At 47.1% G+C, this 17948-nt stretch overlaps 2 protein-coding genes across 2 annotated transcripts in view; both read right to left on the reverse strand.

Moving 5' to 3' along the window:
* Positions 1-11281, reverse strand: part of LOC142915711 (uncharacterized) — a 73684-nt gene extending 62403 nt beyond the window's left edge. Inside the window, exons 1-2 of the mRNA XM_076061406.1 lie at positions 11101-11281; positions 398-457 (exon numbers count right to left, since the gene is read on the reverse strand). Coding sequence (XP_075917521.1) covers positions 398-457; positions 11101-11281 — 241 coding nt within the window. The remainder of the gene's footprint in view (positions 1-397; positions 458-11100) is intronic.
* Positions 8792-15351, reverse strand: LOC142915712 (uncharacterized). Its single transcript, XM_076061407.1, has 4 exons — positions 15346-15351; positions 13059-14025; positions 12345-12426; positions 8792-11425 (listed from the first exon to the last, which is right to left on the reverse strand). Exons 1-2 carry the CDS (start codon positions 15349-15351, stop codon positions 13102-13104), a joined length of 930 nt encoding a protein of 309 aa, XP_075917522.1. The 3' UTR covers positions 8792-11425; positions 12345-12426; positions 13059-13101.
* Between the last annotated feature and the right edge of the window lie 2597 nt (positions 15352-17948).

Genomic DNA, 17948 nt, shown 5'->3' on the forward strand with positions numbered 1-17948 from the left:
TGCTGTGTTCACGCGCTGTGTGTCACGTGCTGTGTTCACGTGCTGTGTGTTCACGTGCTGTGTTCACGTGCTGTGTTCACACGCCGCTTGTGCACTGGATCTTTACAAAAATAGTTCTGGCCGCGCTGACAATTTCGGCAGGCTCCTCGAGAAGTTGCGACTCCCTGGCGAGCGTGCGTAAAAACTGTCAGAAAATAAATAAGTGGACTTTTATTTCCACCCCCCTCCCCCCCCACCGTACTTTTTGGAAAATCTAACTTAGAATTGGCACGAGTCGTAAGCTGTTGTTTTGGTGTCAAATTTCTCGTGACAGCCGACACGGCAGCAACCAACTCGGGGGGGTGTTCGTGTGCCTGTGCCTCTGTGGCGATGGCTCAGTCAGCGAGCGGACACTTGCCTGCTCGGTTGGACTGGTCAATCATGGGCTGCACTATCCCGACGGCGAGCGTTGATGAACCTGCACAGAAACACAAACGGCAACGGCAAAAAACAACAACAGCAACAACAACAACAGCAAGGGCGATGACGACGACGTGAGTTGAGACAGAGAAAGATGAATGAAGCAAATATTTTTTATTTAAAGCTTTCGTGACTGCAGTAATTCATATTCTTAGTTCTTTCGGTAAAGTCACGTTGAAGGGAAACAATAAAATAATAAAATATCTATAAAACAATAAAATAAATTCTCACGACGTTTCGACACGCGCAGCGATTTGGCAGTTTATTTAGAAGGACTAGTCCATCTATGTTCTGAAAAGAGGAGGGGGGAGACGGAAAATTTAATGTATGCTGTCTGAAAGCCACTGTAAGCGTGAAGAATCAATTAAGACCTGAAATGGTTTATCAAATAAGGTCTTAATTGATTGTTCACGCTTACAGTGGCTTTCAGACAGCATACATTAATTTTTTCGTCTCCCCCCTCCTCTTTTCAGAACATAGATGGACTAGTCCTTCTAAATAAACTGCCAAATCGCTGCGCGTGGCGCTGACGTTTTTTTATAAATAAATACACCGTTTAAAAATAAATAAATTAATGCAAACCGACACACCTGATGACGACCGTTTGTGTTATGGCCGAAACGTCGTGATAATTTGTATTGTTTTATATATATTTTATTATTTTATTGTTTCCCTTCAACGTGACTTTACCGAAAGAACTAAGAATATGAAGCAAATATTATGGTACGCAAAGGGTTGAGACTGGATAGTGTTTTAATGGGTCATCACGGAGCTGAGCATCGGTGTCAGTTCATTACGTTTTTGATCCAGCTGGCGATGATTGGGCAAAAACTTAGCCCCACTGTTGACCCAAGCAACTGAAGGGCGCACAGACCAAGTGCTTCGAACCGAACGTCGTGTGTTGTGGGCTACGTCGAGCCTGTTAGAAGCAGTACGGTACGCTGTTGTACTCTACTCCTATGTCCCCCGCCTCGTAATACTCGCACGGATCGGCGTGGTAAAATGACCTCCACAACCCGCACGGCAAGGGGGAAGTCCTCATCCAGAAGTGGCCTGTGACAAGGGCTGTTCACGTTGTACGAAGAATGTTATAAAAATAAAACACGTTACGTTCCGAGATAACGGAAGAACGTTTTTGGTAATGGAATGTTAAATGAATACATAAACCAACAGTTTTCATGCCATTCCTCTATAGCATAACTCTGTACATCGATGCCTTCACCCCACGTTGCAACAGCATAAGTGCATAAACAGTGGGCCTTAAACATTGTCATGACCCATCATCATTTGTACGGCCCTGCAAACCACATTCTCCGCGTTACATTTGATCTTGGCACACCATATCAAAACAGCCATTCTGATGCCTAACATGATGCTTGTCATTGTGTTTATTTTATAGATTCTGGGGGGGGGGGGGGGGGGGTGGGATGAAAATGCTCTTAAATAAAATTTTCACCGCCCCCCACCCTCCACAAATTTAGCTCAATCGCCTCTTCTTCTGAGTCTCCTTTCATTTTCTAACCGTTTCAAACACCGACAGTGCCGCGCTCACTTCACGTTCACGCGTGCGATGCAGCCGGTATTCGCCCGCACTTATCTCTGTGTCACACGCAGATTACCATGTAGGCCTACGATGCCACACCAGCGGGGCGTTGTTCTCAAGCCTTTTGCCATAATAGAGAGGGACGTTACGGGTCTGAAATAGGTAGGGCGTGAAAGAACAACAGGGAAATAACGTTGGTTGTGTGTCCACCTATTCCCCGTTGTGTCCATACATTCCTGGTTGTGTGTCCACCCGTTCCTCGGTTGTGTGTCCACCCATTCCCTGTTGTGTCCATCCAGTCCTCGTTGTGTGTCTATCCATTCCCAGTTGTGTGTCTATCCATTCCCAGTTGTGTGTCTATCCATTCCTTGTTGTGTGTCTATCCATTTCCCATTGTGTGTCCATCCATTCCCAGTTGTGTGTCTATCCATTCCCAGTTGTGTGTCTATCCATTCCCAGTTGTGTGTCTATCCATTTCCCGTTGTGTGTATATCCATTCCCAGTTATGTGTCTATCCATTCCCAGTTGTGTGTCTATCCATTCCCAGTTGTGTGTCTATCCATTCCCAGTTGTGTGTCTATCCATTCCCAGTTGTGTGTCTATCCATTCCCAGTTGTGTGTCTATCCATTCCCAGTTGTGTGTCTATCCATTCCCAGTTGTGTGTCTATCCATTCCTCGTTGTGTGTCCATCCATTTCTTGCTGTGTGTCTATCCATTCCCAGTTGTGTGTCTATCCATTCCCAGTTGTGTGTCTATCCATTCCTTGTTGTGTGTCTATCCATTCCCAGTTGTGTGTCTATCCATTCCCGGTTGTGTGTCCATCCATTCCCAGTTGTGTGTCTATCCATTCCCAGTTGTGTGTCCATCCATTCCCCATTATGTGTCCATCCATTCCTGGTTGGGTGTCTATCCATTCCTTGTTGTGTGTCTGTCCATTCCCAGTTGTGTGTCTATCCATTCCCAGTTGTGTGTCCATCCATTCCCCATTATGTGTCCATCCATTCCTGGTTGGGTGTCTATCCATTCCTTGTTGTGTGTCTGTCCATTCCCAGTTGTGTGTCTATCCATTCCCAGTTGTGTGTCCATCCATTCCCCATTATGTGTCCATCCATTCCTGGTTGTGTGTCTATCCAGTCCTTGTTGTGTGTCTGTCCATTCCCAGTTGTGTGTCTATCCATTCCCAGTTGTGTGTCTATCCATTCCCAGTTGTGTGTCTATCCATTCCCAGTTGTGTGTCCATCCATTCCCCATTATGTGTCCATCCATTCCTGGTTGTCTGTCTATCCATTCCCGTTTCTCGACCTACTTCACCGCCAAACAACACAACGTGGCAACTGAACTCCCCTCCACACCGCAACCTCTTTCTCTCTCTCTCCCCACCACCACCACTAGCCTCATCCCTCTAATTCCCAGCTCCCCATCACTACATCCCCTCAGCCCCACCTCCCCATCACTACATCTCCCCAGCACCCCCCCCCCCCCCCACAACTCACCCCCACAAATAGTACCGCAGCCGCTTTCTCCCATACAGCCAGACCTGCTGCAATGGGAACTCGTGGGGTTACCGCGAGGTCAGGCTGGGTGGCAGAGTAACCTTTCTCAATCCAGAAACGTTTCACTACAAGCTCTATCGGAGACTGGCTTGGAGAATTTGCGATATTTAAGGCGGGCTTCGTGCCACAATATTTACTGCAAAGACGTCTCGAGGAATCATCTCTGGAATGGTTGTACGCACCAACCAGATTAATATTTTGATTTAAAGCTTTCGTGACTGCAGTAATTCGTATTCTTAGCTCTTTCGGTAAAGTCACGTTGAAGGGAAACAATAAAATATATATAAAACAATAAAAATTCTCACGACGTTTCGACCATAACACAAACGATCGTCACCTGATGACGTTTCGACCATAACACAAACGGTCGTCACCTGATGACGACCGTTTGTGTTATGGTCGAAACGTCGTGAGAATTTTTATTGTTTTATATATATTTTATTATTTATTGTTTCCCTTCAACGTGACTTTACCGAAAGAGCTAAGAATACAGATTGATATCATTCCAATTTATATCACCTCTGGCACACGGAATAGTGCCAAATGATAAAAATGCGTTGTGTAAAAATGGTTTTCAAAATAAAATGTCTAATTCCAGAGATTTGACAGGGTGAACGACGGCGCGTTTGTTCTCATATTTGATCAATTTTTAAAGCGCAATATTACATTCTTTGGACAAGCAGTTCCACCGTATAAACCTGGGATAAAGTCAGAGGTAAATAATATCCTCTATCCCACCCCATCATTGTGGACTCTTCCAAGCTACAAGCAGTGCATCCGTCTTAATCATGATGCAGGGGCTTCGGTACACTGTTTATATTGAGGCAAATCAAAAGTACGGGGAGTTCTGAATCTCTGGCAATTGCATTTTCGAACAGTTTAACCCCTGTGTAGAATAATACAGCCAATTTATTCCGTTGGTTTATTATTATTTTTATTTTGCACACCGTTAAGACAACACACGAGAGCAGGATTGGAGTGCTTTTGGAAAACCGACAACGAAAAGCAACCGTAATCGACGCGTGTCCCCGAAGAAGAAACCATTCAATCGGCGAACGTTGCCCACTACAATGAAGGGCCCTGCCTCACGTGCCGGAGTGAGACGCGTTGCGGCGTCGTCGCAACGACGACGGCACGGGGAAGAGACCTTCGTCTTCTTTGGTTCTTTCGGTAAAGTCACGTAGAATGAGAATAAAATAATAAATTGATAAAATACAATAACACAATAATATTCTCACGACGTTTCGCCCACAACGCAAGCGGCCTTCAGCACTGTCCTACCAGACATTCTCGTCCCCTTCACCTGATGAAGGCCGCTTGTGTTGTGGCCGAAACGTCGTGAGAATATTATTGTGTTATTTTATTTTATCAATTTATTATTTTATTCTCATTCTATGTGACTTTACCGAAAGAACCAAAGAAGATGAATCATTGCAGTCACGAAAGCTTTAAATCGAAATTCAAGAGACCTTCAACCCAGCGGTGGATAGACGCCAATGCGTAAACCGCGGCATCGACGGAGCAGGTTGTACGGTCACAGGTTAAATTTCGATTTAAAGCTTTCGTGACTGCAAGGATTCATCTTCTTTGGTTCTTTCGGTAAAGTCACCGCGTAGAATGAGAATAAAATAATAAATTGATAAAATAAAATAACACAGTAATATTCTCACGACGATGAAGGCCGCTTGTGTTGGTTTTATTATTTTATTCTCATTCTATGTGACTTTACCGAAGGTCACAGGTTACTCATCAAGCAGTCTTTTTTGTTTGCACTTTGACTGCTTGTGTTGTGTTTATTGCAGACACGATGCCTTGAATAAAGGTGTCAGTTTTTGTGCCAGTTAAAAGGGTAAAACCTGTTCCTAATGGCAGCGGCCTTTGCAAACAAAAGGGCATTTTGCTACTCTTTGCATGGCAACAAGTTGGGACGCGTCTGGCGGAGTGGGTTAAGTGTTTTTTTTTTAAGCTGCGCCACCGTTCACGCTGCTGCGGGGTCAACTCTCGACCTCTGAACTTCTGAGTCGAAAAGCAGGCCCTTCATAAAACATCGCCATCGCGGCCCGTTCTCGGTTGTAGTTGATGCGGGAAGATCACCGAATCCGTTCAAGAGGCTTCTGACCCATCCTGCCGCATATCGAAGCCACCTATGGAGGCCCGCCACTTCCCCCACAATCCCCCTGGGTCTTTCCACACGGCGTCAGCCACAGAAAAAAACGAGGATTTGCTTCTGCAATTACAAACGGCATGCTCCAAAGTGCTGCCCCCCCCCCCTTTTATATTGACTCGTGATGTGCACCTATGGAGCAATGGTTAGTTGGCACACTGTGTTATAAACCTGGCGATCCGAGTTCGGATCGCCAGGTCAGCGGTGGTCGGGTGATATATGAAACCAGTCTTGGACACGGCCCCCACTTCCTTCACCAACCCGCACTGCCCAGCGTGGTGAAGTATGTTCATGAACAACCACCCTCACGACCGAAACAGTCGTGGGCTGACACAGGTAAAAGATGAATTCGGATTAAGGCTCCGCTATTTGATGTGTCCACAAACGAGACAGACTCGATGAGCATTCGGCAATATTCCTCAGTTGGAGGTTGACCAGCAGCGACCGATTGCCGCTGTGATTGACAAAGAATGCGGTACATTTATTTTGGAGACCTTTCTCAACCCGCCGCTGGACGGACACCTTCCCACTCTCGTGTTCCCTGCTACACTTACGAACGTGCCTCATCAGTGTTGTACCATGTAAATGCCAGAAGCGTAGACATCTCTGGAACACATGCATCCAATCCATCCACCTTCTTAAACCATTTTCACCGCTGAAGTGTACACCCTAACCTCCCCATACATTTCAGCTCCCTTCAAAGTTTTATTCACCAGAACCATAATCGCACAACGCTGCTATCCCAACGATGCAAGACACTGCTATTACCGCCATATTGCAATTACCCAGACTGTTTTGCGCAGCTGTGATGCCACTCCACCAAGGATTTGCCAAATTTTGGCCACTGCCACTTACACACAAATTTGAAGCAGTGCTCTATCGACCGTTATTTTAAGACTGTCTACGCCCAAAGTGTACGGGTTAACCTTGAAAGAACATTGTTGGTTATGTTACCATTAAAGCTCCCACATTTCTAATTAAGTAAAAAGAGGCATGAAAAGCACATCAAAACATAACAATTGAGCGTCTAAGAGTCCGTACGGGACCTATCAGCAATGCGGAACATTAATGGGCCCACCACGGAAGTCTTTGATGGAGTGTAAAGATGTTAACCTTTTGCCGAGAAATCTTTTGCGGGTCAACCTTGGCCAACAATCCCCGCAAATGCTGTTGCAAACATGAATTATCCTGGTTATTGGCACACACGCACGTAATCCGCAACGTAAAGTTCTCCTTATTTTAAATACGTTGCAATATTTACTCCCCGAAAAACAATTTGAGAGGATTTTTTTGCTAAGTTGGTTTGGGTTAATGAGTCAACTCCTGCTTGGCGCACTGAGCCGCTGCATGACCTCCACTTCCGCTTTGTAATGAGCGTAAGTACGTGGCTGGAACGCGTAAAAATATATATGATAATAATTACAACAGAGTAACAAAAAAATGTAATTCAAAAAAATTCCAGGATTTGAAATTTAAACTTTTTCTGACCTTTTAAATATTCGTGCTCGAGCTAATTAGCACTGCCACGAAAAACCAAGATGACCGATTGGTGGGATTATAAGCTGTGTTGTAATAAGAGCGAACTTTTTCTCTACCCCCTCTTCTTCCACTCCACCCTTTTCAAACGAATTCAATGTCACTGCAGAAGCACTCGAAGCCTGTCTGCAAATAGTAATGGTACCGGGTTACTTTTGTACACAATGTTCCCGCTGTTACCTGCAGCGCAAACACACCTAATATAACTCCATGTTAATAGACACACGGTATGTAACTATGTTCGCAGTACGTAACTGCAGTGCGTTTGTATACACATACACAAACAGCGGAGGAAAAAAAACGCATCTGCGTAATCACTTACACGAGTTATTTTATTTTTTTACCATCAGAATTGACCCTGAATGCAGGTCAGCTGTAACAAAAAGGCAACCTGTGACCTGCACGGTTGGCGTTATTTATTTATTAAAAAAAAAATGTTCTCTTTAAACATTCGGTGAGCGTGGAGGGAATGGTTTGGGTGGTGGTGTAAGAAATAGCGGTAGTTATTTCGCTCAGCGATGGAAATCGGCGCGAGCACCTTGGCGTTTCCGTGGCAGCATCAAAACCTCACCACTGTGATTTGTCAAAGTGATCCCGGCAGTCTGACTGCGGTTACCATGAAAATGTGGAAACGTGCGCCTCCGATCTGGGACGCAATGACTGCGATGCCGTGGGGAATTCGTGTTTAAAATTTGCAACATCAAACCCCTACTCTCCTCTCTTCCTAGCCCGCCCACCCCCACCTCCACCACAATTCCTTGACTCGCTATTCCCGTGCAAGCCCCCGCATAGCAAATTCCACCAAGTAGGGCGCTGAATCGCAAAATTGCCACAAATTGAGATGCACCCCTGCAGGTTACAAAAGCAACAAATATTTATGAATACATGGGAATTATTTACTTGGCCGCTATGTCAGTTAAGCGGAGGTTGTTTGAACATACTTCACCACGCTGGTCATTGTGGGTAGGTGAAGAGAAGGGCCTAGCAGCGGTTCAGACATCGAATGCCACCGATTTTAACTGGGTTTTTTTTACAATATACTAAATATCAGAGCGCTGCACTGCAAATTCTATTGTTTTATTTAACTTCCATGCTCTCACAGCTATGCTTCCTGATTTCAACAACCTGTACTGACCAGTGTGGTGAAGTATGGTCAAACGACCCCACCCACGGCCGACCGAAACATAAAAAAGGTGTAGATTTATTTTCTCGGCTCCGATGCCACCGCCGCCCGAGCGCCCCGTCTGAATGAGCATCTGTGGACTCGTTCCGGCGTCTTCGCCGATCTTGAGCTGTGTGTAGGCGAGCTCTCGACTCACTCGTTCGTCCACTGCACAAAGATCCCCCCCCCCCCCCGTATAGCCTTAACAGACAGGTGGGACAAGTGCTGTTAGCGAGCAGCACACGCGAGGGGGTGGGTGGCCAGCACCACACCTGGCCGCTTTAGTCTCTTCAGTGCTGATTTATATACAGTGAGGGAAAAAAGTATTTGATCCCCTGCTGATTTTGTACGTTTGCCCACTGACAAGGAAATGATCAGTCTAAAATTTTAATGGTAGGTTTATTTGAACAGTGAGAGACAGAATAACAACAAAAATCCAGAAAAACGTATGTCAAAAATGTTATAAATTTATTTGCATTTTAATGAGGGAAATAATTATTTGACCCCTCTGCAAAACATGACTTAGTACTTGGTGGCAAAATCCTTGTTGGCAATCACAGAGGTCAGACGTTTCTTGTAGTTGGCCACCAGGTTTGCACACATCTCAGGAGGGATTTTGTCCCACTCCTCTTTGCAGATCTTCTCCAAGTCATGAAGGTTTCGAGGCTGACGTTTGGCAACTCAAACCTTCAGCTCCCTCCACAGATTTTCTATGGGATTAAGGTCTGGAGACTGGCTAGGCCACTCCAGAACCTTTGATGTGCTTCTTCTTGAGCCACTCCTTTGTTGCCTTGGCCATGTGTTTTGGGTCCTTGTCATGCTGGAATACCCATCCACGACCCATTTTCAATGCCCTGGCTGAGGGAAGGTTCTCACCCAAAATTTGACGGTACATGGCGCCGTCCATCGTCCCTTTGATGCAGTGAAGTTGTTCTGTCCCCTTAGCAGAAAAACACCCCCAAAGCATAATGTTTCCACCTCCATGTTTGACGGTGGGGATGGTGTTCTTGGGGTCATAGGCAGCATTCCTCCTCCTCCAAACACGGCGAGTTGAGTTGATGCCAAAGAGCTCTATTTTGGTCTCATCTGACCACAACACTTTCACCCAGTTGTCCTCTGAATCATTCAGATGTTCATTGGCAAACTTCAGACGGGCATGTATATGTGCTTTCTTGAGCAGGGGGACCTTGCGGGCGCTGCAGGATTTCAGTCCTTTACGGCGTAGTGTGTTACCAATTGTTCTCTTGGTGACTATGGTCCCAGTTGCCTTGAGATCATTGACAAGATCCTCCCGTGTAGTTCTGGGCTGATTCCTCACCGTTCTCATGATCATTGCAACTCCACGAAGTATGGTCAAACTAGCCACGCGACTGAAAAGAACGAGAAGGCCTCCATCGTAGCAGTGGATTGACAAAGAGCTTCAAATTATAATTATTACCAATACACTTATATTTATATAACTCCATGTCAATATACATACGGGTGAACTCTGGTTATCCGTCTCTCATTTGGGGAATGTTGAGTTTATCCACTTCTAATTTGGGGAATGTGGCATTGCAACACCAAGCCCTGAACAGAGACGGCTAATTTATTGTCACGCACAGCGATGTTAGTGTACAAATTACCGTGAAAAAACACGGCGACAGTCAGAGGAACAGTGGCAACACAAGCCAACAATCTTGTCAGAACTATAAAATTGTACATTTACACGCGATAACAAGTGCATGTTCAAAACTTTGTGACGTAGGGGTTGGAATTCAAGCATACTTTCATGGTGACACTGCAACACACATGCTAACAGACTATACAATTGTTTAAAATGCAAACGTAATTGCAATACTCAGGCATGTTTTTTTAACAGTTTGAATGTGTCTCAGGGGAAACATTCAAACTGAGGCCATTCGATATCGCAACGAAATCCACGCAAACATTACTGGGATTGAGTAAAATTGCCTTACAATTTCGATTTAAAGCTTTCGTGAATGCAAGGATTCATCTTCTATGGTTCTTTCGGTAAAGTCATGTAGAATGAGAATAAAATAATAAATTAATAAAATATTATTGTGTTATTTTATTTTATCAATTTATTATTTTATTCTCATTCTATGTGACTTTACCGAAAGAACCAAAGAAGATGCCTTAGAATTATTACGTAGAGAACACAATCATCTCCACGCTCGTACTCCAATGTGGGAATCACAGCCTTAGGGCAAAGGTATTGCCTCGGGGATTTTACCACGGGGCCTAGGGGATTTTACCACGGGGCCTAGGGGATTTTACCACGGGGCCTCGGGGATTTTACCGCTGGGCCAAGGGGATTTTACCGCTGGGCCTCGGGGATTTTACCGCTGGGCCAAGGGGATTTTACCGCTGGGCCAAGTGGATTTTACCACGGGGCCAAGGGGATTTTACCACGGGGCCAAGTGGATTTTACCACGGGGCCTCGGGGATTTTACCACTGGGCCTTAGGGATTTTACCACGGGGCCTCGGGGATTTTACCACGGGGCCTAGGGGATTTTACCACGGGGCCTAGGGGATTTTTTGCGCGGTTTCTGCTCCGATGGCAGCCAATGGTATGGGCCCCCGCTCAGGGTGATCCTACATCACTCCCTGAGGGGGACCCTTCGCCGTCTCTCTCTGGGTTCCAGCACCGCCATCGTGCCAACCGCGGAGCCTTCAACGGAGCCCCCCCACCACCACCGCCGCCGCCGCCGCCGACCCGGCGAAGATGAAGCCCGCGTTGATCGCCGTGCCCGGGGGCTCGGCGCCCGTCAGCGGCGCCGGCTCTTCCGGCGGCGTCCCCAAAGCGTGGGGGGCGCTTCCTGGTCGGGTGAGAAGAGACGCCTCTGCAGACGCCGCCATGGGCGTCCGGACTGGCGGCCACCTTGTACTCGCTCGACTGCCACGGGAGTGTAGCGTGACAACCTCCGTCAGCTGGGCGTCCCGGCCCACCCGAGGCCTCCTCCTCCTCCTCCTCCTCTCACGGAGTCGTGGGCTCTCTCGGACCTGTGGATGGGTGAGTGGGTGAGTGAGTGGGTGAGTGGGTAGGTGAGTGGGTGGGTGAGTGAGTGGGTGAGTGGGTGGGTGAGTGAGTGGGTGAGTGAGTGGTTGGGTGAGTGGGTGAGTGAGTGGTGGTTGAGTGGGTGGGTGAGTGAGTGGTTGAGTGGTTGAGTGGGTGAGTGAGTGGGTGAGTGGTTGAGTGAGTGGGTGAGTGGGTGGGTGAGTGGGTGAGTGGGTGAGTGAGTGGGTGGTTGACTGGGTGAGTGAGTGGGTGATTGTGGGTGTGTGGATAAGTGGGTGGGTGAGTGGATAAGTGGGTGAGTGGTTGAGTGGGTGGTTGACTGGGTGAGTGGGTGGGTGTGTGGATGAGTGGGTGGGTGAGTGAGTGGGTGAGTGGTTGAGTGAGTGGGTGAGTGGTTGAGTGAGTGGGTGAGTGAGTGGTTGACTGGGTGAGTAAGTGGGTGAGTGAGTGGGTGAGTGGGTGAGTGGGTGGGTGAGTGGGTGAGTGAGTGGGTGGTTGACTGGGTGAGTGAGTGGGTGATTGTGGGTGTGTGGATAAGTGGGTGGGTGAGTGGATGAGTGGGTGAGTGGTTGAGTGGGTGGTTGACTGGGTGAGTGGGTGGGTGTGTGGATGAGTGGGTGGGTGAGTGAGTGGGTGAGTGGTTGAGTGAGTGGGTGAGAGGTTGAGTGAGTGGGTGAGTGAGTGGTTGACTGGGTGAGTAAGTGGGTGAGTGAGTGAGTGAGTGGGTGAGTGGTTGAGTGAGTGGGTGAGTGAGTGGGTGAGTGAGTGGTTGACTGGGTGAGTGAGTGGTTGACTGGGTGAGTGGGTGAGTGAGTGAGTGAGTGGTTGACTGGGTGAGTAAGTGGGTGAGTGGGTGAGTGAGTGGGTGAGTGAGTGGTTGACTGGGTGAGTGGGTGAGTGAACCAGAGAATCAACCCCCTCCTACGGGGGGAGGGCGTTCCGACGGCGTCTGCAGGCCGCCTCTACCGGTGACTCCACCTGCACACTAGAACATCGGATCATGGTGTAAGTATTTGTACTACAATACACACTGCACCATAGACTCAACACTGCACCATAGACTCAACACTGCACCATAGACTCAACACTGCACCATAGACTCAACATTGCACCATAGACTCAACATTGCACCATAGACTCAACACTACACCATAGACTCAACATTGCACCATAGACTCAACACTACCCATAGACTCAACATTGCACCATAGACTCAACACTGCACCATAGACTCAACATTGCACCATAGACTCAACACTGCCCATAGACTCAACACTACCCATAGACTCAACACTGCACCATAGACTCAACACTGCCCATAGACTCAACACTGCACCATAAACTCAACATTGCACCATAGACTCAACACTGCACCACAGACTCAACACTGCACCATAGACTCAACACTGCACCATAGACTTAACATTGCACCAAAGACTCAGCACTGCACCATAGACTCAACACTGCACCATAAACTCAACACTGCCCACAGACTCAACACTGCACCACAGACTCAACATTGCACCATAAACTCAACACTGCACCATAGACTCGACACTGCCCACAGACTCAAAACTACCCATATGCTCAACATTGCCCATAGACTCAAGACCTCACCTCCGATTGAGTTGTAGTGGTAGTAGTAGTAATTGATGAGTAGTTATAGTGGTAGTAGTATTTTTCGTAGATATAGTGGCAGTAGTAGCAGTGGTAGTTGTAGTCGTAGTAGTACCGGTGCTAATGGTTGTAGTAGTACTGGTAGTAGCGGTAGTAGTACCAGTAGTAGTACTGGTAGTAGTACTGGTAGTAGTAGTACTGGTAGTAGTAGTAGTACTGGTAGTAGCGGTAGTAGTACCAGTTGTACTGGTAGTAGTAGTAGTTGTAGTACTGGTAGTAGTAGTACTGGTAGTAGTACTGGTAGTAGTAGTACCAGTAGTAGTACTGGTAGTAGTAGTACTGGTAGTAGTTGTAGTACTGGTAGTAGTTGTAGTACTGGTAGTAGTAGTTGTAGTACTGGTAGTAGTACTGGTAGTAGTACTAGTAGTAGAAGTACTGGTAGTAGTACTGGTAGTAGTAGTTGTAGTACTGGTAGTAGTAGTAGTACTGGTAGAAGTAGTAGTACTGGTAGTAGTACTGGTAGTAGTAGCAGTGGTAGTAGTAGTACCGGTGCTACTGGTTGTAGTAGTACTGGTAGTAGTACTGGTAGTAGTAGTACTGGTAGTAGTAGCAGTGGTAGTAGTAGACCCGGTGCTACTGGTTGTAGTAGTACTGGCAGTAGCGGTAGTAGTACCAGTAGTAGTACTGGTAGTAGCGGTAGTAGTACCAGTAGTAGTACTGGTAGTAGTAGTACTGGTAGTAGCGGTAGTAGTACCAGTAGTACTGGTAGTAGTAGTACTGGTAGTAGTACTGGTAGTAGTAGTTGTAGTACTGGTAGTAGTAGAACTGGTAGTAGTACTGGTAGTAGTAGCAGTGGTAGTAGTAGTACCGGTGCTACTGGTTGTAGTAGTACTGGTAGTAGCGGTAGTAGTACCAGTAGTACCAGTACTGGTATCAGTAGTACTGGTAAGTACTGGTAGCAGTAGTACTGGTAGTGGTAATAGTGGTAGTAGTATTAGTAGTACTGGTAGTAGTAGTACTGGTAGTAGTAGTACCGGTGCTACTGGTTGTAGTAGTACTGGTAGTAGCGGTAGTAGTACCAGTAGTAGTACTGGTAGTAGTACTGGTAGTAGTAGCAGTAGTACTGGTAGTAGTACTGGTAGTAGTAGTACTGGTAGTAGTAGCAGTTGGTAGTAGTAGTACCGGTGCTACTGGTTGTAGTAGTACTGGTAGTAGCGGTAGTAGTACCAGTAGTACCAGTACTGGTAGCAGTAGTACTGGTAATGGTAATAGTGGTAGTAGTACTGGTAGTAGTAGTAGTACCGGTGCTACTGGTTGTAGTAGTACTGGTAGTAGCGGTAGTACCAGTAGTAGTACCGGTAGTAGTACTGGTAGTAGTACTGGTAGTAGTAGCAGTAGTACTGGTAGTAGTAGTACTGGTAGTAGTACTGGTAGTAGTAGCAGTGGTAGTAGTAGTACCAGTGCTACTGGTTGTAGTAGTACTGGTAGTAGCGGTAGTAGTACCAGTAGTACCAGTACTGGTAGCAGTAGTACTGGTAGTGGTAATAGTGGTAGTAGTATTAGTAGTACTGGTAGTAGTACTGGTAGTAGTAGTACCGGTGCTACTGGTTGTAGTAGTACTGGTAGTAGCGGTAGTAGTACCAGTAGTAGTACTGGTAGTAGTACTGGTAGTAGTAGCAGTAGTACTGGTAGTAGTAGTACTGGTAGTAGTGCTGGTAGTAGTAGCAGTGGTAGTAGTAGTACCGGTGCTACTGGTTGTAGTAGTACTGGTAGTAGCGGTAGTAGTACCAGTACTGGTAGCAGAATCGACGATAAAAAACACTGCTACCAGTACTGGTAGTGGTAATAGTGGTAGTAGTAGTTGTAGTACTGGTAGTAGTACTGGTAGTAGTAGTACTGGTAGTAATACTGGTAGTGGTAGTACAGTAGTAGTACTAGTTGTCGTAGGCCTTGTAGTAGTACCGCTAGTACTAATACCACAACTAGTAGTATTAGTGGCACTACTACTAGTACTACTAGTAGTAGTACCAGTACTAGTAGTACTGGTACTACTACTACTCGTGGTAGTAGTAGTACCAGTACTAGTAGTACTGGTACTACTACTCGTGGTACTCGTGGTAGTAGTACCGCTAGTACTAATACAACTAGTAGTATTAGTGGTACTACTACTACCAGTACTAGTAGTACTGGTACTAGTAGTACTGGTACTAGTAGCCGCATCTTCACTGCCCTACTGGAGGTGATCAGTCTGCAGCTGGAGACGTCAACGTGGGCACAGGAGCAGCGCCGCCATTGCGGATGGCGAATCGTGGTTTTTATCGTCGATTCCCTCTTGTCGAGTCGATCCGGAATTGCCGCAGGCATTAAACGTCGATTCTTCGGCAGGCGAATCGTTTGGTAAACGATTCATTCGACAAGCAATTCCTTTTTCTTCTTTGGTTCTTTCGGTAAAGTCACGTAGAATGAGAATAAAATAATAAATTGATAAAATAAAATAACACAATAATATTCTCACGACGTTTCGGCCACAACACAAGCGGCCTTATTTTATCAATTTATTATTTTATTCTCATTCTACGTGACTTTACCGAAAGAACCAAAGAAGATGAATCATTGCAGTCACGAAAGCTTTAAATCGAAAAAAGCAATTCCTTTGTTCACGTGACACGCACACCCCCTGATTGGCTCACATCGCCTCCCTCCTCAAAGCCCCCTCAGCACGAGACAGCCCCTCCCCCCCACCCATAGCAGAGTGTATAGTAGTGTATGGTGTAGTGTATAGTGTAGTGTATAGTAGTGTATAGTGTAGTGTAGAGTAGTGTATAGTGGTGTAGTGTATAGTAGTGTATAGTGGTCTAGTGTATAGCAACATATCCCATGCCTGGGCAGTGTGCTTATGACCAGCTCCAGTTTAACAGCAGAGGTCTCACTCCGAATCAGTCGAGCGGCAATATCTTTTCATCGGTTGCGTAACGCTGTGTGGAAGCTACCTGGTCTGTGGCTCCGCACTAAGCTTCAGGTCTTCTCGACCACAGTCATTCCCTCACTTCTCTACGCTTGCGAAACGTGGACCCCCCTAATGGAACATCTTCACCGGTTAGAAACATTTAGGCTGGCCTGCCTACGATCCATCCTGGGTTTAACCAGACTGGATTGTGTGAGGAGCTCACAAATCCTTGAAAGATCTGGGCAAGGTCCCATCGGTGAGCTCCTCCGGCAGGCACGGCTGCGTTGGCTGGGTCATGTAGCCCGCATGCCCAGCCACCGCATGCCGAAACAGCTTTTGTTCGGCCGGATCGAGGGGGCTAAACGGGCGCGGCATGGGCTAGAGAAGAGATGGAGTGATGTGGTACAGGAGGACGTGGAGCTGAGTGGACTTGCCGATGACTGGTACCAGCGGTGTCAAGATCGGCCTCTGTGGAGGAGGCTCGTGAAGGATGCTACTGGGCAGTTGGAGGCAGTCGCCCTCCAACAACAACGGAGGGCGGAGGAGCGACGCTCACAACAACGAGCGGAGCGCCGGGTGGCTAAAGCACAGCAGGTTGGCACAGTAGGGGGCACAGGTGGTGCATCAGCCAGTCATCTCAGTCAGTCGACCCGTGGCACCTGGGTCTGCCCCGTGACCTCCTGCTAGCGGGCGTTCGACACTTCACGTGGCCTCAGGGTGCACATAGCCTGGTACAAGCGTCGTGGTGACATCACCGCCACTTAGTGGCGAATGGCGGTTGTTGTTGTGTGCAAGCGGATGCCTAAACAGCTAGAGAAGAGATGGAGTACACAGCAAGCGTCAGGTTCGGGATCGAATCCACGACCTCCTGTATACCAGGCGAGGGAGTCAACATTTTATTGATTGGCTGTGTCGGGTGGAGGAGGGCCCGAACGCACACACACGCGCGCGTCCACAAGAGATCTTGATCCCAAAAAAAACAAATTACGAATCGTCTTCTCGGGCGGCATCTTTGCTCCCTTATACACCGCAATCGATTAGGGCGGCATCTTTGCTCCCTTATACACCGCAATTGATGATGCTATCCATGAGGGCACGGGACGGATGCGCGTTTGTTTTTTCTCGAGTGCCACCGAGAACTCGTCTCTCGGCAGCGCGCGAGGAACCAACGCAACTGCCGTGGCCTTCTTAGGAAATGCGTCCTCATGGACATGACCTCCGAACAAGTGACCGATTGACATTTTACAACGAAAATAGATGAACGCTGTTCGAACAGAGGGCAGTAGTGATAATAACGATGTGATTCAGTTCACCCGGGGGGGAATTCCTCGCCGAGTCTCAAGGCTCTTATTCAAGAAGGGGTTTGTGAGATTTTTGCACACAGAGTTGTAATAAGTTTTTTTCTTTTCTGGAAGATTTGCTGTTTTATCACAGGATGTTTCCGTTACGCGTCGTCGCTTTAAGATGTTTCTCTGTTCATATTTTGTTTGTTGCGGTTGCACCCGAACTCAAGAGCCGCATGACTCACAGGGCTATACACCTAATAAATGAAACTTGAAACTTGATTGGACTTGCCGATGGCCGCTACCAGCGCTGTAGATGTAGATGCCACTGGTTCTTCACGTTCTGCAGATGCAGATGCCATTGGTTCTTCACGTTCTGTAGACGTAGATGCCACTGGTTCTTCACGTTCTGTAGATGTAGATGCCACTGGTTCTTCACGTTCTGTCGATGTAGATGCCACAGGTTCTTCACTTTCTGTAGATGTAGATGCCACTGGTTCTTCACGTTCTGGAGATGTAGATGCCATTGGTTCTTCACGTTCTGTAGACGTAGATGCCACTCGTTCTTCACGTTCTGTAGATGTAGATGCCACTGGTTCTTCACGTTCTGTCGATGTAGATGCCACTGGTTCTTCACTTTCTGTAGATGTAGATGCCACT

The sequence above is a fragment of the Petromyzon marinus genome, unplaced genomic scaffold (assembly GCF_048934315.1).
Source record: "Petromyzon marinus isolate PM22_M1 ecotype Great Lakes invasive population unplaced genomic scaffold, UKy_Petmar_22M1.pri1.0 PM_G_Scaffold_34, whole genome shotgun sequence".
Lineage (NCBI taxonomy): Eukaryota > Metazoa > Chordata > Hyperoartia > Petromyzontiformes > Petromyzontidae > Petromyzon > Petromyzon marinus.